Source organism: Podarcis gaigeae (genome assembly GCF_964106915.1).
Source record: "Podarcis gaigeae genome assembly, chromosome: 11".
NCBI classification, from domain to species: domain Eukaryota; kingdom Metazoa; phylum Chordata; class Lepidosauria; order Squamata; family Lacertidae; genus Podarcis; species Podarcis gaigeae.
Genome location: NC_139687.1, coordinates 31438918 through 31463253, shown reverse-complemented (window position 1 = coordinate 31463253; position 24336 = coordinate 31438918). Strand labels below are relative to the sequence as shown.

The 24336-nt window shown below is 41.5% G+C and overlaps 1 protein-coding gene across 1 annotated transcript in view; it reads right to left on the bottom strand.

Moving 5' to 3' along the window:
* The window catches only part of TMEM161B (transmembrane protein 161B), a 32860-nt gene extending 11715 nt beyond the window's left edge, over window positions 1–21145 (bottom strand). Inside the window, exons 1-9 of the mRNA XM_083703243.1 lie at window positions 20385–21145; window positions 13311–13414; window positions 11460–11543; window positions 10822–10919; window positions 9334–9490; window positions 5983–6134; window positions 4803–4863; window positions 2487–2627; window positions 642–755 (exon numbers count right to left, since the gene is read on the bottom strand). Of these exons, the coding sequence (XP_083559369.1) occupies window positions 642–755; window positions 2487–2627; window positions 4803–4863; window positions 5983–6134; window positions 9334–9490; window positions 10822–10919; window positions 11460–11543; window positions 13311–13414; window positions 20385–20387 (914 nt within the window). The 5' untranslated portion in view covers window positions 20388–21145. The remainder of the gene's footprint in view (window positions 1–641; window positions 756–2486; window positions 2628–4802; window positions 4864–5982; window positions 6135–9333; window positions 9491–10821; window positions 10920–11459; window positions 11544–13310; window positions 13415–20384) is intronic.
* Window positions 21146–24336: the final 3191 nt, after the last annotated feature.

Sequence of the window (24336 nt, the reverse complement as noted above, 5' to 3'; positions counted from 1 at the left end):
AACATTAACCAATGCCTTTTCTTGATTCCAGTGGCCGCCTTTCTCTATGTTACTACCATCAAAGTTAAACCATTAGAAGAGAATGAATAACAAGCTACCATAATATATGTTATATTCCTTGGTACTAAAAAAGAACAAAATTCCAAGTATTAAAGCTGGGGCAATTGTTAAGTTGTCCTCTTTCCACTCAATAGAGCTATAATGGTTTAGAAAGTAAAAAAGATAAAAGTAAAGGAGCCCTGGACGGTTAAGTGTACTATGGAGTGCAGCACTTATCTCTGCTTTCAGGCCGAGGCAGATAGCATTTGTCTGCAGACAGCTTTTCCAGGTCATGTGCCCAGCATTACTAAACGGCTTCTGGACACCGTGACAAGTGCCAGAGCGCATGGAAATGCCGTTTACCTTCATGCCGCAGTGGCACCTATTTACCTACTTGTGCTGGTATGCTTTTGAACTGCTAGGTTGACAGGAGCTGTAACAAAGCAACGAGAGCTCACCTCATCACAGAGATTTGAACTGCCGACCTTACAATCAGCAAGCCCAAGAGGCTCAGTGATTTCCCACAGCATCACCCGTGTCCCTCTACAAAGTGGTACATGTACGGTAAGATTTTACAAGGTAGATTTTCAAGAACAACTTACAAAGGCACATTCTCTTTTCCCAATGGGGGATTCATTATATAGTCCTTAGTAATGGGTTTTACCCACAATAAGACCATCAGGAGGGGTGCCAGGAAGTTTATATGCAGCAGAGTTCTGAAAGTTAAATAGAGAAACAAAATTAATGCACCATAATAACTGCATTTTCAAACTGCTGTGTTGAAAAAAAAATAAAATACATACAAACTAGCTCATAGCCCTTCTGATACATTTGTTTTATCTGCTAGGATGGTGGTTTTCAAAATGTCACTGAAAATGCTGGAGCTCATGTATTTAATCCTGGGTGAGGTTGTTAGTTTGTTTTTGTTCTTGTATTTAATATGAATTTTGTATATGGGGGGAGATCTTGTATTTTTATGTTGTGAACCGCCCTGAGATCTACAGATGGAGGGCAGTATATAAATTTAATAAATCATCATCATTTCTTCAGGAGGAAGACCCACAATGGCTCTAGCTTGCTTGCCACTACCAAATTTTCAATTTAGATTATATTGTAAGATTCACAATCCAGTTGCACAGTGCAACAGTGAAGCCCAAAAAGTCTCGATAGCATGAATATGAGTTAGCTATGTGCCCAGGAATGCCCCCCACTCTCTGGCAGGCTTATTGGGCTTTGGGGTTCCCAAACAGATATTTCAGTCTATTACATTGACAGTCAAGCTAAGTGTAGGGAATTCCAATGAATGCACAGCTTCACCCCTAATCCACACACCAAACCTGATTCCCAAATTTATTAATGAACCAAAATATAATTCAGTTACTGTTATTCTAAAGTAGCACATTTGTTGATTAGACAGTAGAGAAGGAAACTTTGAAACAGATAAACTGTTTAGTTAGCAAACAACATCTCTGCAATTTGAAAGCACTAAGGCAATGCAAGTAGAAAGAGGTAGCTGGTATGAAACTTATGTTTTCCCTTGGGTTTTTCTGCTTGTGAATGGGGCCCAACAGAAGGCAGCAGATCAAGTATAATTTATGGGCATCATCTTTTTCCGTGACTTTTCTATGAGCATATCCAATGATCAAGTCGTCTGAGGATTCTTCACAGTGGCATAATGTCCCTAAACTACTTCCCAGGCTGACCCGTCACTGCAACCTATCTCTGGGTTAGCCACAGGACTAAATGTCTGTTAATCCTCTTATAGGGGTTTCCAACAGTGCTTCTCCATCATTCGCAGCTTGTTCAGAATGCAGCAGCAAGGTTGCTTACAGGCACAGGCAACCATGATGTTATTATTCCTGTCCAGCATTCTTGAACATTCCTGGGGTCTCAGATATCACACACAATTTGGAGCTGCCACCGCTGTGCCTTAAGACAGCACGGGCCACTTCCCCTGCACTATGCCAGGTTCCTCACTGAATAAATGTGCTCTATTCAGATATTCAACTGTTCCGGGTATTCACCTTTAAGACTTCTGAACACAGGTCTCGTTTTCCTCCTCTCCTCACCCCTACCTTTTCTTCTTTTAAAATGTTTAATAGATGGTTTAGCCATATTCTCATTAGGAAAATAGGAAGTTGCCTTATACAGAGTCAGATTATTGGCCCATTAGATCCGTACATTCTACACCAATCAATAGCAGCTCTTCAGAGTTTCAAAAAGGAATCTTTTCAAGCGCTGCATGGAGATGCATGGGACTGAATCTGAAACTTGCTGCATGCAGAACAATTGCTACAACTTTCCTTGACTTTTTCAGCCCTTCCTTGACTTTTATTGTACACTGAAAACTGGTTATGAATTGGTATTTTAGCTGAGGAAAAAGAAAAAGTGCTGCCCAAATATTACTACTGGCCGATTTAAGCAAAGTTCTACATGACGTGGCTTACTGGGTGATTTTTTCAGTTGATAAACTCAAAGCATCCAGATGCATCTGAGCCAATCTCAATCCAGGGAATGTCAAAAAAGCACCAATAAACGAACAAAGGATAGCCAAGAAGAATTTGAAGGTTAGTTTAGAAACAGGACCCCTAAGAAAAAGGGAAAAGGGGAAACAATGGTCAACTTTTCCAACATTTTAAGGACATGGTATATATTTTGCTCTTATATAACATGACAAAGGAAAACAAAAAAGCAAACAAAAGCCATATTTCCCTTCCAACTGTTAAGAAATAAACTTATTACTGAAAATCAGAAATTTTAAAGCAATCTACTCTTGCAGGATGCATACAGTGATGCCTCTGGTTGCGAACGGGATCCGTTCCAGAGGCCTGTTCGCAACATTAGAAGAACGCAACCTGTGTCTGCGCGTCCCGTGATTCACCGCTTCTGTGCATGCGTGAGCAGCAAAACCTGGAAGTAACCCTTTCCAGTACTTCCGGGTCATCGCAGGACACAACCTGAAAACACTCAACTTGAAGCAAACATAACAAGAGGTATGACTGTAATAGTAAAAAAGTGTCTTCTGAGATATCAAGTCATTTATGCAAAAGTTCCTTTGGTACTTGCTGCCCAATAATGGGTTGTTCATTGTTTTTTACAGGAGAGGAATAGCAGGTGCATGTGTGCAACTCTGTGTGTCAACATTAATGTATCAGTAGTAAGGAATCTCTAGCCCATGGATCAAATTAGGTCTGCCAGATATTCCAATTTGTCCTGCCAGGCCATTTTGACCAAACCATACCTACACATAACCTCATATGAGATACAGGGAAAGATGCAACTGGGCTAAAAGTAGGATTGCATTGTGTTTTGCAAGCCTCAACAACCAACCAGTTATAAGGGCTTGCAGAGTGCTGTATATAGTATTTTGCAAGCCCCATTGTAGATAAAATAGGTCACCTGACATTCGATGATTGATGGGTGTTTGGGGTGGGGTGGCGCTAGCCTGTCCACCAGATCCAGTTGCCCACTCTTGCTATATACTAATTGAAAACTCTTTCTCCATTTGTGGATACTTATATAGGCAACATGATGAATCACACCCAGAAGAGAGAGGTAACAGGAGCAAGTTTGGGGAAAACTCCAGGTTTACAAAAGTACCCAAAAAATCTGTGTGCACTTGGGCAGGGGAAGAACACCAAAAACATGATTGGGGAGGGCTACAGTGGTCAGAATTAGTTAGATATTACTTTGTTTAGGGAAGCTTTTAATGTTTGACAGACTATTGTATTTTAATACAGTCATACCTCGGGTTGAAGTAGCTTTGATTTGAGGGTTTTCGGGTTGCACTCCGCGGCGACCCAGAAGTAATGGAACGTGTTACTTGCAGGTTTTGCCGCTCGCGCATGCGCAGGCGCTCGAAATAACGTCACACTCATGAGAACAGGGCTCTCTGTCTTTTTCTTGAGTCTTGTTCGCCTGCCATTCAGCCAATAATAATAATAATAATTTATTATTTATACCCTGCCCATCTGACTGTGTTTCCCCAGCCACTGGGCGGCTTCCAACAAAATACAGTGGTACCTCTGGATGTGAACGGGATCCGTTCCTGAAGTCAGGGCATCATGACTCAAGAAAAAGACAGAGCTCCAATACAATAAGAAATTTCAGCAACTGCAGCTAGTTATGCAACTAAACTCAATAATTAAAAAGGACAGGAGCCCTCTTCTCACTTGCATTTCATCACCTTTCCTCTAAAAATGTGGAGTTGCAAATTATGAACTCGCATTTCAAAAACATTTGATTCACAGGCTTTTGAAGTTTCTACAAATTCAATAGGAGTAACTGAAAAACAGAAAGCGTGGTCTGGTACATCAGGAATGCGGTATTCAGGAATATGAGGTCCTACTGCAACAGGACCCATATCATTAAAGTCCATTAGAACCTTTACTTTCTCTCAAGAGCAGCTCTCACGTGCCACATCAGAAGCTGTACCCAACAGTTTCAGAAGCAGTTTGAGGTATACAAAGAATTACTGTCATGAACAGAATGTGAAAGGCTTTGTTGGGCTTGAAACCCTTGTCCCGTGTGCTCCTGTGAATTAAAGAACCTTAATACAAACAAAATTCAACTAAAAGGAGAGCATGGATAACATTTCAATGGGTTGTATTCAATTAGCCTTTGCTCAGAGTAGACCCATTGAAATGAATGCCTTAAATTAATCATAGCCATTAATTTCAGGGGGTCCTTTCTGAGTAAAAGTTAGATGAATAGAACCCAGTAATAACAATACGCATCTCTACATAGTTGTTTGTTATACTTACTGGGATTCCAAGCCTTGCTTTTCAAAAAACTGCACAGCACTTTCTGAAAAATTTGAGAAGCCTGCATGTGGAAAATTTTGCACAAGGTGAAACGCAGAACCTCAGAACACTAGCAACACAAAACATTTTAGAGGTAATTTTCAAATGTTAGCCAGGTTTTTCTGCATTCGCCAGTCAGAATGCTCTAATTCAATTATGAACAGGTGAGGCCTTGGAAAATATCTCTCAGCTATTTGTATGTTCTCTTAAGGGTGAACAGACTGTGTCTTCTTTTTAAGAGTGCAATCTATATCCACCTGAAGTCAACAGTGTTGATCTTAATGGGCCTAAATTACAACCTAAGAGCATAACCAATTTCTAGAAGAGGTACTTCAGGCAACTGCAGTAATGGGGAAAGAGTTGAAGAAATGAAAACAAGCTAAGGTTAGAAGTAGGCAAAAGAGTAGTAAATATTTTGAGAAAGAATCTGTTTGTAAAACACACACTGGGCTGAACCTTAGCTCCTCAAAGGTCAGTATATGGTGCGCTGTGATGTGTCGGTGCAGAGCAGAAAAAAGTTAGTGCTGGAAATTTTGTAGAACCACTTTCTATGAGAGATCTTGTACACAGAAGGTAGAGGTAGTGGTAAAGGTACCCCTGACCATTAGGTCCAGTCGTGGGCGACTCTGGGGTTGCAGTGCTCATCTTGCTCTATAGGCTGAGGGAGCAGGTGTTTGTCCACAGACAGCTTCCGGGTCATGTGGCCAGCATGACTAAGCAGCTTCTGGCGAACCAGAGCAGCACAAGTATTTCCACCTGATTTTACATTATCCCCCCTTCCTCCTGTTCCACATCCTACCCGTTTGGCAGGACCCAAGGGTTGGGGGGCTGGGGCTTGGGGATTGCCAGATCAAAAAGTCACCTTCCACTGGTCTCCTTGACAAAGACCTTTCAATTCCAGCATGCATTTAAAAGAAGTTGTATTATGCCCACTTTATAATTTCCCTGTGTTTATTATTGTTTTAAACTCCAAATTATTTGATCGGTGATTTGTTTTATGGACTGCTCTGTAAATCGTTTTGTGACCAGTGGTGAATAGCAATCTATAAATTTTGGAAATAGATAAATATTGTATAAACATTTCTCTGGATCCAACTAAATTATATTAATGTTGCCCAAACAGAACGTTTTAAGGGCTTACCTGATTCGAGTCCAAATTCTAGATAATTTTCTGTTACTATCAGAATGGTCATGGCTTTGACAAAGAAAAAGAAGCCAAAGGTTACGCAGACGGATCGCTCACCTCCCTCTTCTACTTTGAAGTAGTGTGCAGTTAATGAAAACAATAATTTGCTACATAATAATAGTTAAGGAAAAGAACAGTTTTGTACAATCCGTAGATTAGCCAAAATGTAGCTTACGATGAAAATTATATGAAGAAAGCATAGCTGAATGGATTTGTTTAAACACAGTGATGCCAACACATACTAAACTTATTACAAAAAAATCAGACAACTAGTTCCATATGCCCAAAGGGAATTTGGCTTATGTTTCATCATCAGGACATAGCTCCAATACGCCACATGGTCCCCTCCTCTTCAAACAGAGGCAAGTTCAACCAAAAGAAGCTAATGATATGGAATGGGGAAGGGTTGCTGATCAGAGTAAAAATAAATAAAATCCTACTACGTACATAGTGCATCTAGCTGCTCAGATCCTGGTTTGTATCAACAGTAATTGTATATTTCTCTCTGCTGATGGAAGGATGCTTAATTCAGCAGAAGTTTCCACTGGTGGAAGGGTTTGTGAGGAGAGGGGCATCCCCTGCATGACTCCCGGTTTTCCTAAGGGTCTCTAAACTCCCTGGAGTAGATTGAGTGCTGCAGAGGGTATAAATTAAAACCAACTCTCCCCCCCCCCCTTACCACTAATGGAAGCCACTTTTGAAACAACGAGCCTCCCATCACCAGAGAGACACAATTAGATACAACTTCCAGTTTACCTATTAAAGAGATGTATTTACACCAAGGATTTATTCAGAAATGAAGTATAAAAGGAGTTGCTCTTAACAAAGTTTGATTTCTCTCAAGTTACATCCAAAACCAACAATTTTGTAGAAACCAAACAAGCTTTTTGTACAGTTGAATATTAATTTCACTTATTTTAAAGGAAGCTGGAATTAAATTGAGATATCAGGATATTAAAGCTTATAGCCTTTCTGATCAGAAACTCCAGAATTTAACAAATTTTATGCAGAAGTTGAACACAAAAACATGACTTGATAACATGATCACACAATCATTTTTCCTCTATTAATCACACTATCATCAGTTTCCAAAAGACTTTAAAATAGTTTAAATAACATAATGAGTTTTCATTTAAAAAAGAAAATCAAGAACACAATACAGTACTGACTGTTAGTCAACTAATGCAGACATATCGCTATTGAAGCAACACTTTTAAGAGCACAAACAAGCACTTATTAACTGTATCAATCCATACTGATTCTTAATATAATGTACATCAGAATTTGAATGTACATACACTCTATGGCCTGTGGATTCATTAGTCAACAATGCCCAAAGCACATATCAGTATGCATTGGGCATTCATTTGATTCATAGCGTAGAGGTAAATATTATTTTAGCCATGAACTACACTGATTAAACTGCTATCCACGTACAAGGAACACTGTGAATATTTTGTTTCATTTGACTTTATCAGCTCAAGAGACACCAACATCTTGCAGTGAACTCTGCCTCCTCTGCTTCAGCCAGTTTAGACTCATTATGAAGCTTCTCTTCAGAAAGCTGTTTGACCAGCACTTGTTATAGAAGCAGCAATGGTCTGTTTTCTTAATTATGTGACAATGTACAGAAGCTGTAGGAGTTTTCCAGACTGGAGTTCAAAGAAGGCTGCCACCATACAACTGGTGCCACCACCTTTTGAGAGCTGTCAGATTCTTCATATTTTTTTGCCCATATATCCATCTGGGTTTTTTGGGTGGGTAAGTTATGGTTGAGAAGACAGATTTCAGCAACAAGAGATGCAAACTAGTGCACAAAACTCTTCAATGGAGATCTCATTCCATACAGTATGAGAGGTTGTGAGTGTGGGTGGGTGTAGCCAGCATAGAATCATAGGGTTGGAAAGGACTCTGAGGATCATCTAATCCACCCCGCTGCAATGCAGGAATATGCAGATCTCCCTTATGGGGATCAAACCTGCAACCTTGGCATTATCAGCACCACACTCTAACCGACTGAGCTTTCCAGTAGATAATGCAGTGCCATCCTTTTTCAAAGTTAGCAAATGTCTTAAGTTAAAGCATGTCTAAAGCTTCAAGAGAATGCAAAATAATAGTTTTTAGGACAATCTATGCAACTAAGAGATAGCAATCAGCAATTTGACTTTTTTCATTCCCTACCCTAAATGCCGCAGTATTTTTGCAGGGTCTCCTCTTTGACAGCAAGCCTGCAGATAAGCAGAGGCCGGTACATGCTGAGATCTTTTTACAAAGGAGAGAAAAAAAGCTATATATAGATTGCTGCTGGTGGTACTCTTCTACAATAGCAGTCTGAACACAAGTGCTCCTTTTAGTATATGTTATTCATAACTATGACTTTTGCTGCATGCTGTGCAATATAGGCAGCTGTAGGCAGAAGCCCTAATTTTGTTGCAGTCCAATTATTTAGTACAAGTTTGTATTTAGAGTCTAACAAAATGTTACAATTTTGGATCTCTCCCTATGCAAATAATTACAAAGCAAGATCAAGGCTAAGATTTTACAGCCATGCCCTTGAAAGAGTTCATAAAATAGGACAGTTTTATAGTGCATTGTTTAGTTAACATATCTTACAATAAAGACATTAAAACCAGCATCTTGCAGAAAATCTGAAACCTAAAACTAGAAATATTATTTATTCTACTTATGTCAGCAAAGAAATAATAAAAGATTATTTATCAATACCTGAGCAGCAATGCCAATCACTAGCACTAGACGGGGGGGGGGGGACATTAGAAAGCAAGGGTATTTACTCAGCCTTCTTACAAATCTCATCACTGTGAACAGAAGCCAGCCTGACAAAGAATGCTGTGTAGACCTAAAACATACAAAGTCATTTTTAAAGCCAAAAATATCCAGAACAAGACAGAGTAGGGAGGCTTGGCGTGAGGCTCAACAACTTATTTGCAACTTACTCTGTCTCTGCAAAATATAGGCAGGCCGTGCAAGACTGTTTCGGCATTCTTTAAACACCTCTTTGGTACTATCCAGTCCCCACTGCCAGGACCAGCAAGCAGAAGCTTAGCATTGCTGCACAGTACTGTGCATGTCTTGTAGATGTTCGCTATGCTTCTGGACAAAAAAAAATTCTTTCATACAGAATAATGCACTATGTAATAATGAATTATGCATGCTTTAGATGAACACTACCATAAGACTTCCTATGATTCAATTAAAAGCAACAAATTATCTCCTGCATGTTTCACAGAACATTAGATCTTCTTTTAAGCAGTCATACAGAACAGTTGTGACACTGTAAAAGGATACATTGCAAAAGCCAGAACAAGCAGACACCAGACTATACTGATATTCATTTCTTGTGAGGGCTTCACCCAGCTGTAGTAGGCTTCAGTAACCAAATATACCACTGTAGCTGCAACTGTGAAGTCCACCAGCCACTGATATTCAGGAAAATAATGCAAGGCTGAAATATAAATGGTTACTTAGTAACTGAAATACAAACGGAAAACATTTTTAGCATCTGTGGTTCCTAGAGTTTCAAATACACCCAGGATGTCCATACATGAACTGCAGTTATCAACCTTTCATTGTTGTTTTCTTAAAAATAAAAAAATTAAAGACCAACAACAACTTTCAACTATAATTAGATTACTAGAAGACCAATCACAAAATGCGAAAATAGCTAGAATATCCAGATACACCAAATAGAAGGCACAAGCTTTCTGGCAAGGAGGATATTGCTCCTTGAATCCAGTTCAAATGGATTCACTGCTTTATTATACCTAGCTACACTACTGGTCCATCCAGTCTCATACAGTCCACTCTGATTAGCAATGGCTTGCCAGGATCACAAACAGGGATGTTCCCCAGCTCTGCAACCACAGACGTTTTATCTGACGATGCCATGGACTGATCAGGATTGCATCCATGCAAAGTATGTGTTCTACCTGCTATCAAATACATAACTCTATGAGAACTACCATGACCAGTTTGATATCAGTATCATCTTGGGACAGCTTAAAAACTTTAAGTTTAGCCTACAATGTATAGTGGGTCTTCTCTCTCTAAAATGATGCTGACTGGAGCACTTTCTGTATGCCATCAGAAAGTCCTCTTCCAACATGCACTGATGCTCAAAGTGAAGTAAATCTTTCCAATGTAAAACTTAAAATAGCTTCCTCCCTTCATGATTTATTTGAAATTGGCTGTAAAACAAATAATGGTTGTTACATGGAATTCATTTCTCAACTTACACAATTTATCTGCCAATCACCCATTCCCACCAGCCACTATCTGCCAATCACCCATTCACACCAGCCTTCTGAGTAATACCCCTCCCCACCTTCTCACTATATAGAAGGGTCTGGAAACTTCTGTTTCAGTGTATCTGAAGAGGTGTGCATGCACACGAAAGCTCATACCAAGAACTGACTTAGTTGGTCTTTAAGGTGCTACTGGAAGGAATTTTTTTTGACTATGGCAGACCAACACGGCTACCTATCTGTAACTGGTACTACACAAAGTTAGGGACAGCTATAATGAGCTTACCCTTCACCTCCCAAGTTCTCCACTAAAATTGCAAGTCATTGTTTAGAAACTAGATGCTTTTAAAACAGGGGCCAGATTTGAAATTCAAAAAAGGCTAATTTGCACCTTTGAAAATGTTTGTTCTACAAGAAAGTACCTGGACAAACCTGGAATTAAGAATTATGTAGCTCTCTTTGGACAACACCATACATTTAAAGAATACACAATTGTGACACCATACAGTTTATAATGGTCTCAGACCCTTACCTAATGCATCTATTTCAGTAATAGACTTTGTTTCCAGATGAAGATCAATGTCTTTAGGAATGGTTAGCGGTTTGTTTTCAATATGACCATTATATTTCCTGTAAAGAGAGACACATCATAAAAACCATTCCATATGCTGAGTGCCATCAAAGTTACCAGGTCTCCCTCTCTTTCTTTCTTTCTTTCTTTCTTTCTTTCTTTCTTTCTTTCTTTCTTTCTTTCTTTCTTTTTTCTTTCTTTCTTTCTTTCTCTCTCTCTTTCTCTCTCTCTCTGTATGTGTGTGATTTATTTAGCATCAGGGTGCAGCTAAAGTTGTTGGAGTCGGAGGGAGTGAGAAAAATGGTTTGGATCAGAGCCGCAAATGGAGAGTTAGCCACTCCTACAGTAAACAAACAAAATTTATAAGCCATACTCAATATGGGGATAATGGTGGAGAGAAGGCAAATACCTTAGAGATTCTATTCTATTCTATGTGTATTGGGGGGCAGATGTGCACATCCATCCATCCAGTTTTCCATATGTAGAACAGTATTTTTATTCATTTTCAAAGACTAATTGGAATAGCAAATAGCCATCCCCATTTTCTAGCTAGGAGACAGAGGTTGAAAAACAGTGACGGGCTCATATTGCTTACTTACCTATCTTTCTTGCTTTTTCCTTTTTGTTGTTTCCCGGCAAGAATACGTAATTCTTCTTCTGTGGGATGCAGATACCATCGCAAGCTACCAGGTTTTTGAAGAAGCAGGTATCAAGAGAAATACAGGTGTTTGTCAAACTAAATATAAAATAATTTGTTTTCTTGTTCATTCACAAAATTCCTTATTTCAAGCTGATGTTATCATATGTCATACTTCCTTACATAAATGTTGCCCTGTAGTAGATAGCCCCAGTTATCAGGATGAGCTTCCAAACTGGTGTCACTTTTGTACATCGAGGTTTCAAAAGAGTAGCTTACTATGTTACAGAAGCACACACAAGGAGCTTCTAAGATATCAGTTTAAAAGTGCTGTGACTCAACTAATGAGGTTCAAAAATAGTTTTAAAAGCACACAGTGACTACCAAAAGCCTCTGGTGACTGGAGGTGGGGGGCAAAGCAATCACACTCTTCATTTCTGCCCAAACCCCACCTTTTCACCATTTGCCTACATTTTCATCCTTTCAAACAGCTTCTGAAACCAAAATCCCACATTCTAAGTAACTTGGTTATTAAGAGTTCAGAACAAAACAGAAAAGGGTTGTGTTGCTATGCAAAAATAACCACTGGCAACATGCAATATTTTCACTACTGCAGATAAATTAATGTCAGGATTCCCAATATTCTATGACAGTCCCCATGAATACCCAGGAGCAGCTGTAAAAATCTCTATAGGCATCCATGATGGACCAACAAAATGCTGTTGTTTTGACACCAAGCAAAGGTCAATGCAACTATATCACCCCCCTGCCTAATTTGTGCTTCTACCTGTCCTCTCTAGTGAGATATTTGAGCAATTGTCTAAAACAAGCAGCTACTGATGATGAGTACCAGCTCCCACAATCCTTCCTTGCATTTCCCATGCAGCCACCTGGCTCATACAATCCTTACTTGAATAATCAACTCACCCTTTTTCGGAACAGAAATAATTTAAGGTGAATGGGAAAACCATTAGTTATTACTTATAAAACCAATCAGCTGAACACCTCAGCCTCGCACATTTTAAAGTGATTTTGTTTGAACTAGGTGTGGAATTATTTAATCAACATCTTTAACTGATTTTTTTAATATGGGAATTTTTTTTTAAAAAAAAGATTAATTCTTGCTATCTGGAATTTCAGAACATTTATATCAGAATAGTCTGCAAGCTAGGGGATTATGTTGCTAATACTTCACCATTTTTTCAGAACTACCTGTTGACAAGACAACCCACAAAGAAAAGAACACATCCAAATGGAAATTTATGACTAATCTTGAACTATTGTGATCCAGATCACTAAGAAATGTATCACAAATAGTATACTTGTCCCTAACAACAGCTTGTTTTGTGAATAAACTATCCCGCTTCTTTGCTTCATTTTCAACTTAGTATTTCAACTATAGGAGGAACTGTATTTTATTACAGGCACTTAAGGAAGAAATATGTTGCCACAGGATTAAGAGGAACTTAGATGGAACAGAGTAGTCTGCAACAAGAACCCTGCCAAGAGTTATGTTCATTAAGATACACAGTAGTATAACTAAGCATACCACGTATTACTCAATTTCATCTGAAGTTACAGTACAGTGATAAATCTCCAAATGACTTTAAAAGATTGAAAGTGACTATTCTACTGAAAGCCAAACTTTCAAGATCTGCACATCACTATGATTTGTTTCTAGGTAAACGCAAATGCATTACAGAATTGGGCAATTACAACAACACCTTACGGTCTTATCAGTGGTATTATGGTATAAGCTTTCATGGGCTAGAACCCACTTTGTCAGACGTTCAATTTGTTGCCCTTATCTTACCTGCCACTACAGAGAAGCCACCGCGCCAGAGAGTAGTGAGGTATGATCTTCTGTATAATACTAGCCATCACCATGGTAACCACCAGCTGCACACCTATCACACCCTGTGGAGGAATAAGCCAATGTATGTTAACATTTTTTTATATTTCAAAGCCTACAGTTCTGAAATGAACCTTTATATACTGCAGGGTTGTTTTTGTAACTGTGAACTTACGACTGTTTGTCCTAATCCCTCCATAAAGGCTTTGATAAAGGATTCAGAAATACTGCTTTCTAGGAAAGAAAGCACACATCTAGCTGCTTTTACATTGTAGCACACTATTTCTGAAGATCAAATAAATTACATAACCACCAACATTACTTTTAAAAATGTGTTTTAAAGGGGGACAGAGAATGCTTAGTTCAAATTCTTACCCTGCCTGGGCCAAGCTTACATTTAGTCACTTGTCAGAAACAAGTCACAGCTTCCAGACTTGGGTCCATTCTCTCTTTTATCTTTAAAAGATGGATATTTAGAGCTGATTCATAATACATGCAGAAGCCCAGATACACCTGTGCCTACTATAGGAAACTCAGGAGAGTGACTGACCATTGCTCCTGGGCACATGGCAAGTCTGTTCCCCACATATTTATTGCATTTATTACCATTTATGAATCACTTCCTATAAAATATTTCAAAGCAACTGAACTATAAAAATGACAATTTCATAAATAAAACAATTTTGTAAATAAAGCTTTTTTTTAAAAAAAAGAGAAATGTTACATGCTACCATGCTGTACACCTGCATATCCAGCCTGCAGCCTAAAATAAAGAGGTTGTGAGTATAATACTTTCCAATGTGGTCTGTGAAACACTGTAGTGATGAATTTGCATAATTAGAATACATGTGGTAATTTCCATCACAAAGTCTTATACCTATAAGCCTTTAGAAATTTATGTTGGGTGAATAAGAAGTAAAGATATGGAATAAGAAGTAAAACAAAGAAAAAACCAGAGACTAAATATCTGGTGCGAAAACTTTTTTGGTTCAAGGGCTGAATTCAAAGATGGTCATCTTCCAAGGGCCACACAGTGGGCAGAGCCAGAAAGGCTCTCCAGCTAACAAAGGAAAGCGTGCACACACAAAATGTTCCCCAAGCACCATCCCATATCACACATCAGATTCACATTCCAGTTCTCCATTTACCAGTGCAAGACAGAGAATGCACATCCCACCCCATCCACATAAAAGTTGCATCTCAATTCTAAAGACAGCAAAACAAAAACTTCCTGCACTTAGACGGGAAGAACCATATGCATAAATATAGGATGGGAGACACCTGGCTTACTAGCAGTACATGTGAAAATGATCTAGGGGTCTTGGTGGACCACAAGCTTAACATGAATCAACAGTGTGATGCAGCAGGAAAAACAACAACACACACACATTTACCATATATACTTGAGTATAAGCCGACCCGAATATAAGCCAGGGCACCTAATTTTAGCAAAAAAAAAACCTGGGAAAACTTATTGACTTGAATATAAGCTGGTTCACCACACCACAACCCTGGTAGTGGCAGCAGCAGCGGAAGAAGAACAAGCAGCCCGAAAGGGCTCTTTTGCCGACAGCGGCAAAGGCAGAGGAGGAAGAGGAGCAGCCCAAAAGGACTCCTTTCGGGCCACTCATCCCTCTGCCGCCACCTCTGCCGCTTGCAAGAGCAGGCATAGGAGCCACAGTTGGGAGAGGCACAGTGCAGCGCAGAACAGCGCCTCTCCCAACCGCGGCTCCTGTGCCTGCCCTTGCGAAAGGCGGGCGGCAGCGGGACAAGCGGCGAGAAAAGACTCCTTTCGGGCTGCTCGTCCCTCTGCCACTGCCACCCGCCTCACTCGAGTATAAGCCGAGGGGGGCTTTTTCAGCATTAAAAATGTGCTGAAAAAGTCAGCTTATAGAGTATATCTGGTATTTGGCAACCAACACCAGTTAGAAATTATTAGTTTAATGTGGCATTTGAAACCCATATTCAAGTTTCTGCATATTGGAATTAAAAAAAACTGCTGGGCACGCATAGTGCACCATCTGAGAAGCAGAAGACTAACATTTTACTTCACAGTGAGAAAACTGCCCAAGATGCTTTTAGCATCTTATATACCCAAGTCGGCAATCCATGTTTCCAGAAAATATTGGTAAAAAGCAAGGCTGACCAATTGCTAAACATCACTTTATTACTTACCAAACACATTAAAGGTAAAGGTAAAGGTACCCCTGCCCCTACGGGCCAGTCTTGCCAGACTCTGGGGTTGTGCGCCCATCTCACTCAAGAGGCCAGGGGCCAGCGCTGTCCGGAGACACTTCCGGGTCACGTGGCCAGCGTGACATCGCTGCTCTGGCGAGCCAGAGCCGCACACGGAAACGCCGTTTACCTTCCCGCTGGTAAGCGGTCCCTATTTATCTACTTGCACCCGGAGGTGCTTTCGAACTGCTAGGTTGGCAGGCGCTGGGACCGAGCAGCGGGAGCGCACCCCGCCACAGGGATTCGAACCGCCGACCTTTCGATCGGCAAGTCCTAGGCGCTGAGGCTTTAACCCACAGCGCCACCTGCGTCCACACCAAACACATTACTACTGCATAAATCTATAGTATACACTTTTCATCCCAGTGCTCTAATAAATCATATTCTGAGATTTCATGGGAAAATAGTGACCATAATACAGTCAGACTATAAAAGGCCCCCAGGAAATAACTTATTCAAGGGCAAGAAAATTGTTTGCATACAATTATGTCTAATATTTACTTTTGCTGCAGCACTTTGTTTTGAATAGAATTTAGCAGCTGCATTGTAACAATATCTAGAGGTCAGACAGTTTGGAACCACATTCTGATAAGGCATTGTGATAAGTGGTAAGCATAGAGCAATTGACAAAACAGGTTAAAAATGGAAGACATGATCTAGGGGAGAAACAAGGTTAACAGAGAGAAAAATGTATAAGCTGAAATGCAGAGCACAACAGCACTATTTATCAGATTTTTATATTGCTCTTTAGAAATAACATGACTACAGGGCTGATTTGGGACTCTGCTTTTGAAACTCAGTTTCAAAACTGTTTGCAATGTAGCATTAGTAGTTTCTCTAACAAAAACAACAACAGCTTCACTATAAGCACCAACCCTTTAGGAATATTAAGTACTCTTGAGTTTAAGATTTCAGGGTTGATTCATACAGCTTCTCCTCATCAAGGGTAGACAACATAGTGCCCTTTAGATGTTCTTGGACTATAATTTCCATCAGCTCCATCCAGCATAGACAATGGTCATGGGATGATGGGAGTAGTAGTTCAGCAACATCTGGAGGGCACCACATGAAGCAGAGCACAAGAACAAGTCTCAGGCTTACATACATTCCCACTGTGCATACAAGGTCATGAAAGATCAACTCTTTATATACTCATATTCCATTCACATGATCCACCCATCTCTTTTGCAGAGATTATGAATATAACACAAAGATACAGAGGACAAAAGTCAACATTAGCCATACTCAGAATATACCCACTGAAATCAATTAAATTAAATCAGGCTATTGATTTCAATGAATCTACTCTGATTATGACTTACCGTATTTTTCGCTCCATAAGACACACTTTATTCCTCCTAAAAAGCAAGGAGAAATGTTTGTGCGTCTTATGGCGTCTTGTTTGGCGTGAATGTGTGGTCGATCGCTGGCTCCCTTTCCGGCCCTGCCCCCTTGCCCAGGCCTCCATTGTTGAATGTTCTGCAGACGGAGGCTGTTTGTTTCCCCAGCGACATGTGACCGGCTGATTAGATTATATGTCTGGAAACTGTAGAAATGGCTCCCTTTCCTTTCCTCAAGAATCTGCAGAACTGTGAGTTGAACCCCATAAAAACAGGATTTTTTCCCTTTGCAAAGTAAGCTCAACAACTTTGAGCAGATCCTCAAAAAAGGGGCTTTTCCCCTTTGCAGAAGAAGCTGCACAACTGTGAACGGATCCCCCAAAAAACAGGGCTTCCCCCTTTCCTCCTCTAAAAACTAGGTGTGTCTTATAGTCAGGTGCGTCTTATGGAGCGAAAAATACGGTAATTAGATCTCATATAAGCATTAGAGAGAGATACATTTGCAGGCAATATTTGTGTGTCAAGGTGCGTGAACAGGAGTATTCAGTGTTAAACTTTAGGAATGTTCTGCTTCTCTTCCTAATGATGAAGTGTGACAGGTCTACCACACTCCCACTGCCCCCAAAAGGTAGAAAATGTAAATCTATTATATAAATTATATACAAATTTAACTCATAGCATGGGTAGCAACCAATGGCACTGTAGAGCTGGAAATCTGGGAGCTGGCATCCTTGCTCTGCTGAAATGCAACAGATCCTCAAGTCCAGGCTGAAAACAGAAACTAAACAGGTCCTAGCAGGATTCACTAGGTTCCAGTTGTACAAGGCTGCTTCCCACAGTCTAAATCAATGGAAGATAATAAGTAGTTCGGAAGACTGCTGCTTAGTGACCTAGTTTCTCAAACACCACTGGCTAAGAGGTTCTTAAAGTACGATATAGCTCATGCAACATTTATCATGCCTACATTAAGAAGTTTTGCCCCTAAAGATAATATGTAGTATAAATTCTAAAGCTCTTACAACAGTCTCAACAGCATGGGATTCTTTGCAGCCTGGCTCCTTCTTGCATCTCTTCTATGGTTTCAGAAGCTTTGGGCCATGTGAAAGGGAGTTGAAAATATTGCTCCTTTCCATGCCAGGATCACCCCAGTTCCCCAACAGGGCAACACTAGCATGGAATGAGCCATGTTGAAATACAGGACCTGGTCTAAACAGGCAAACTAGAAAAGAGATGTGCAGCAGTGATTTTCAAACCATAAGGTTAACATAAGAAGAGAACCCCTTCCCTTCCAGATCTACATCAGTGGACATCCACTCAGCTGGTCACAATACCGTGTTTCAGGAAACATTCACCAGTGCTGACCTAATATTAGGAGAATCCAGTTTATTGCAGGGTTTTACTCAAAAAGTACCAAAAAATACTTTTCAGTGGATAACTAAGGTCTCAGTTCTCACTTTCAAGTTGACAACTGAAGGACAATACACCTGAAGTTACAATGAAGAACTCTAGAGCATACTGCATGTTTTTATTTGTTTTACATCCTGCTTTGTTGATTTTTTGTTTTGGAATTTTTTTTGCAATTTATTGAATTTTATTGTTTTTAATGCTATAGAACATTTTAAAGCATACTATAAAAATAATAAATAAATAAATAATGACTTTCATCACTAGATTGGAAGCAATACCACATTCTTTTTCCAAAAGCAGATAAATGGGTGCTTTTGGAAGGTCACAAGCAATGTGCTTAAGTGGTTGGTAGCTGTCCTTTCCCAACAGTTGAGGCATCCAGTTTCAGTGGTATGGCAATTCCACTTAACTATATGACTAATAGGATTTAATGGGGCAATCTATCCCATATACACTTGGGTTCATTTTCCACTAATATTTTTAGGTGTACATGTAAAGCTTACATGGTGCGAATGTGGCAAATACGTTTGCAAAACACATATATGACACATCACACAAATACAGTTGGGAAAGAGCAGAGATTTCATAGGACACCATGACTCAGTGGATGCTTGGTGGCAAACCTAGGTAATGGAGTGTAAGAAGTGATATTCAGGGTGATTTGAAACACATATATGAAGTTGATTTTTTTTCTTTGAAGTTTTACAGAAGGGCTTGCAGGTCACTGAAACAACACAGGTTGACCACTCATTCAGCAGTGGTTGGGTCACTGAAATCTGGAATGCATACTACTATCACAGGTGCCATCTGCAGACAACCCCCCCCCCCGCCCACAAATTGTACCAATACCATCAGTGCTCATTCTCATACTTATGTATATTTCCAAGTGAAATTATCAAACATGGTACAAGGAGACAACTACCTTTCATCACAGAAGCAGGTGAGGTGGAATTGCTATTTCAGCATGTTTATATGCCCTTCTTATCCAGCCTAACAGCTTGTGCTTATATTTAAGAACAGCAATATTACAGTAAATGGATTGGCCTCAGCCAAATCAGTTCTCAACAAGCAAATAAAACCCAACTATATTTTTTCATAGGGTATATATTAGAATAGCTGGAAATCTGGATAAATTTGTAGTTTCAGGTTGACTATATCCATTGACTTGGTGACTTCTTTGTTTTCAGTGCACACATACATTATGCATTCCATCGAGCTTGATCAATTGACTGTCCCTGAATCACAAATGAAGAGCAGGAACACCTCAACAGGAACAATGGCTTATCAGCAGGCCTGGGCCCTGGCTGGTCAGATGAAACTAGGCCTCACCCACCCCACCTAGAAAGTCCACCCACACTGGAAAAAGGAGAACACATGGAGCCAAGCTTTCCCAAGTTAACCTAAGAAGCGCCTACTAGATTAGCACAGTTGCCTCCATTTGGCCCAGCATCTTGTTCACACAGTGGCCAAGCGGCTGCCTGTGGAAAGTCCACAAGCAAGACCTTCACCCAAAAGCATTCGCTGCCTCAGTAGCTGTCGATAACTCCCATCTCCACGAATTTGCTCGGTCCTCTTTTAAATACATCCCAGTTGGTGGCCACCACTGCCCTCCTGTGAGGTTGCACACGGATATTTGAAAACAGGCAACCTCACATCCCCAAATAGGCAGTTGGGCAGAAGATGGGCTGACGTCCATAAGGTAGGGATTGTGGGAGTCTGCAGCATCCGAAGGCCCGGCCTTCGTTTCCGAACAGGGATGGGGAACCTGTGGCCCTGCAGATGTTGCTGGGGTACAGCTCCCATCACCCCTAGTCACTGGCCATCCTGGTTGGCGCGGACAGAAGGTGGTGTTCAGCAACATCCAGAGGCCCACAGCTTCCCCACCCCCGACCTCTCCCCCCACACACAGACACCCCTATTCCGGCTTCAGCCCTCGCCCTCAAAAACAAGATTTGTCCCGAAAGCCCTAAAAGGGCCAGCCGGCTCTACGGAAAACTTCCAACTCTCCCTGCCTCTCTTCTCCCCTCCGAGGTCTCACCCTCCAGAGACTCACCATGCTGCCCCAGGAGCCTCCGCCGCCGCCGCCTCGCGGGCTCTCCCCACACCCAGCTCATAAATCCTCCCCGCGCGAGCCGAGAAGCGCAGAATGCTCGCGGGGAGGCTCCGGTGCCGCTCGGAACCCCGCTCGCCAGCTAACGCCGGTTTCTAATGCCCGGCTCACGCCTCCCAAAGCCTGCAGAGGTCACGCCGGGACCCAGGTGAACAAGGACCCAGAGCAGGGCTGCCTTGAAGATCCGCCTGAAAAAGGAAGGGCCTCTGGGTTCGCGGCGCACCGCTTCGCCGCATTCCTGTCGCGGTGGAGAGGCAGTTGCTTCACACCGAGACTCTAAGCGGAAAGGGAATGCATTTCGCCCATAAGATGCTGTTCTTGAATTATTTGTTTTATCAGGCGCAAGGGAGGGCATCCCGATGCCGGGCAGCAAGGGCAGGAGCCCTGTCACGTGACATGGGAGGTCACCAGAGTCGCCCTTTCTGCTGTCCGAGAAAAATAGTCTGAGGTGAAGCGGGGTCGCCTCTCGCTTGCGATTCTTATCTGTGTGTATTGCAGGTCGCTGTCCGTCCAACCCCACAACCCCCCTTAATACGGCTACTCATAGGTATCTAAGCACAAGGATTGTTGGCAAAAGCTAGGCTTTTTAAAACGGTGTGAAGAGATGGGCAAATAACGAGAGCAAGATAAGAGACATAGTCAATGAGGGGAGAGGGAGGGAAGACTTGACTACCGGAGTGGCGCATTCAATCAGCGCATGCGCCGCCCTGAGTAGCGCTAAGGACGGCTGAGTGCGCACGCATCATTATAACCAACCGCCGCCTGGTATGAAAGTGCGTACACCCGGAAGTTTTGGCTGGCATGTCTCGTGCCGGGGAAGGAGCGGAGGGAGGTGCGTCAGGAGTCTCGCGCGAGCTGCGGAGGCGAAAGGCGGTTGGGGGCGGCTCGCGCATGCCGCCTGCTACGTTTGCCGTTATTCTAAGGCCGCGGAGGAGGAGGAGGAGGCTCTTTCCCGCCCGAGGAGCCTCAGCGCGCGTTGCTTCCACCCGTGCAGAAACCGCGAGCCTCCCAGCTCCTTAACGCGGATACCAAAATTATTGCACGAGCTCATCTCTGGTTGCCGAGTCGCGTATATATATATATTCAGTCTAAAGGAGTTGTGAGTGTTTGTGTGTCAATATGTGTCAATTCTAGCTGCTTCGACGCAAGAGAAATGTGGAAGCCCCTCACCCACTCCTCAGTAGAATTGCCTGCACCACATAAAGATAATAAAGCAGCATATTCCACCTTCCTATAAAAAATATACAAGGTGGCTTACAATCGAAATGAAAATAACGAGCAAGGATAATACTGTTGGCGTTCACCCCAATCTCCGAGAGGCTCCAGCACTTACCCAGGTTTGGTTTCCTGGGAATGGAAATCAGTAGAGACTGGGGGGTCTTTAGGATATATGGACCCACAGGTGTGCATCCTGGCTAGCATAGGGTGGAAGGAGTTACAGCATGGATGCTCCAACAGCTCTTGTTTTAATGGGAGCCCAGCCACCTACCAAACCACAGCTTTGTGGGGTTTAGCCTGCAGAGAAACTCAAGCCTCCCGTTTCTTTCAGCTCGCAGCTGAAAATGCATGCACGCACAGCCCCCACTTGGCCTATTCTCCATCCTAGGATGACATTCCTGTTTGCATAGGCATTTGGTGGCTGAAGGATGCTATGGAAGGGATTCAGTGTAGTACTTAGGAGATGGTTTCATCAGGCAAGCAGAAGTGCTTGAGCTGATGGAACAACCTCCCCTCTTTTCCTCCCTTGAGGTGTTCTGGGGGTTCTCCCAACACCACCAGCCCCGCCAGCCAGTTTGGATGGGCGCAGGGAGAGGGGGAGAGAAAACTGGACTAAGGCAATGTGCTTTCTATGGAGCTACCTCTGAAGGCAACTCCAATGGTAGCCAGAAGGCCTAAAGATGTGGCACCACTTATTTGCACCAGTTGTGTTGGCTTTCTAGGCCTAAATCAAAGTCTGTGTACTCTGTCACGGTGTTCTGTTGTGCCAGAAGTGGTTTAGTCATGTTGGCCACATGACCTGGAAAGCTGTCTGGACAAACGCCAGCTCCTTCGGCCTGAACGTGAAATGAGCACCCGCAACCCCATAGTTGCCTTTGACTGGACTTAATCGTCCAGGCGTCTTTTACCTTTTTACCTTACCTTGCTGCAATTAACCATGGTCATAATCTAAGATCCAGGTCTGAGGTCTGGTTTGTGTTCCTGCTGGTGAAGTTGGTTACGTTGGCAAGTACAGAGCCTTTTTGGTGGTGGCTCTGCAGTTGGGAACCTTTCTTATTTCCTCAGGGCAACCTAGCTTTTGATAATCCTGTGGTGGCAGTTGGGTAACAAAAAGTCATCTCAGCTGGAACCCTGGGAGCTAGATTTCTGTAGGTTGTTCTGTGTTCTCACTCCTCTCTCTATTTAAGTATATTGTCCACCGATACCAAAGGCCTGATCCAAAACATCTCCACCACACGCTTGCACATACGAGTTCCCCATCCAGCCCAGTAAAGAAGAGCCCATAAGTGTTCTGAAATATGCTCCATCTTGCACTTGGGTAGGCCAGGAGTGAAAAAGAACCTCATACTGTAATTGGAAGCTACCAAATTCCACAAACCGAAGCACTTTTTTAACAATTGCAGAGGTGTAAATGTCACATTTGCAACAAAATCATTTCTGATATGGATACATTTTAAGAACCACCAATTTGAATGATATGGATACATTTTAAGAACCAAAACAAAACCTGTTAACCAGTAAATGATGGAAATGAGGAAATACTGTATGCTGGCTTGGAAAAAAGCAGAGTACATACCAGGAGGTCATGTGTTGAGTCACCTGGACCAGCATTTTTAATTATATCAGTGGCAGTTCTCCAAAGCCAACACACACAGTCAGCCAAAAGATTCAATTAGCTGCCCTATAATAGATTTAAATTTACGGTAATAGGCTAGCTTTCTGCCATATCTCTGTTAAAATGGTTTAGCATACATCTCAGCCAATGTTACCGTTATGTGTAGCATTACTGGGATACCACAACAGAACTAAGCTTGTAAAATCAGTTGGTAATTGCAATGTTGATACAACAACATGAAAACCTCAATGTAGTAACATTAAAAGAAGCCTTCTGCATATCAACAACAACTAAATTTTAGGATGTCACAGTTTCAAATATTATCCTTTGGTTTCTGAGATGAAAGATATGGTCATTACTTTTTTTTTTTGGTCTTTCAATGTACAGGTTTTCTAACCAACCCTTGCTTTAAAGAAGTAGCAGGTTTCCATCTCCAAAGCACACTGCACATATCAGTACTCAGTGCTGTTTTTATCCCACAGTAGCTGTTCATGCTCCACAACATACTGCCTTTATGGGATTTATGAGTTATATTTCTCTAATACTGCACATCCCAGGAGGTTGGTTGCAGAAATATCATTAATGACAAAAATATTAAATGAAAACAATTATGAAATCTGTATTAGTATAAGAATGTGATCAGAACAATTAGAATGTGTTGGTCCTACCCATCTGTACAAACTAATGTATTCTTTTGTATAAGGATCATTTTTATTTGAGAAACAATCAGAGTTCTAGAGTTGTAGTGCATCCTGTGTAAAGATTTTGTATTCTCTTAGTGTTCAGACATAATATCAAATGATTAAAAGTAACTTGCTCCTGCTGGACTGGTAGGGAACAGTGATTATTCAAGTCTACAGGAACTTGACCACTGCAAGGTCACACAGGTCAGAAACAGAATTTGAAAATCAATCCATTCTTTCATGGGGAACTACTGTAATGAACAAAATAACTACAGTATGTTCTGAGGCTTGGGAGCAAGTTACGGTAACTACCTGAAAACAATTTTTTTGAAAAATGCCATAGGCCCAGTCTGGATTGTGAGCTCCTGAAGCAGCCATG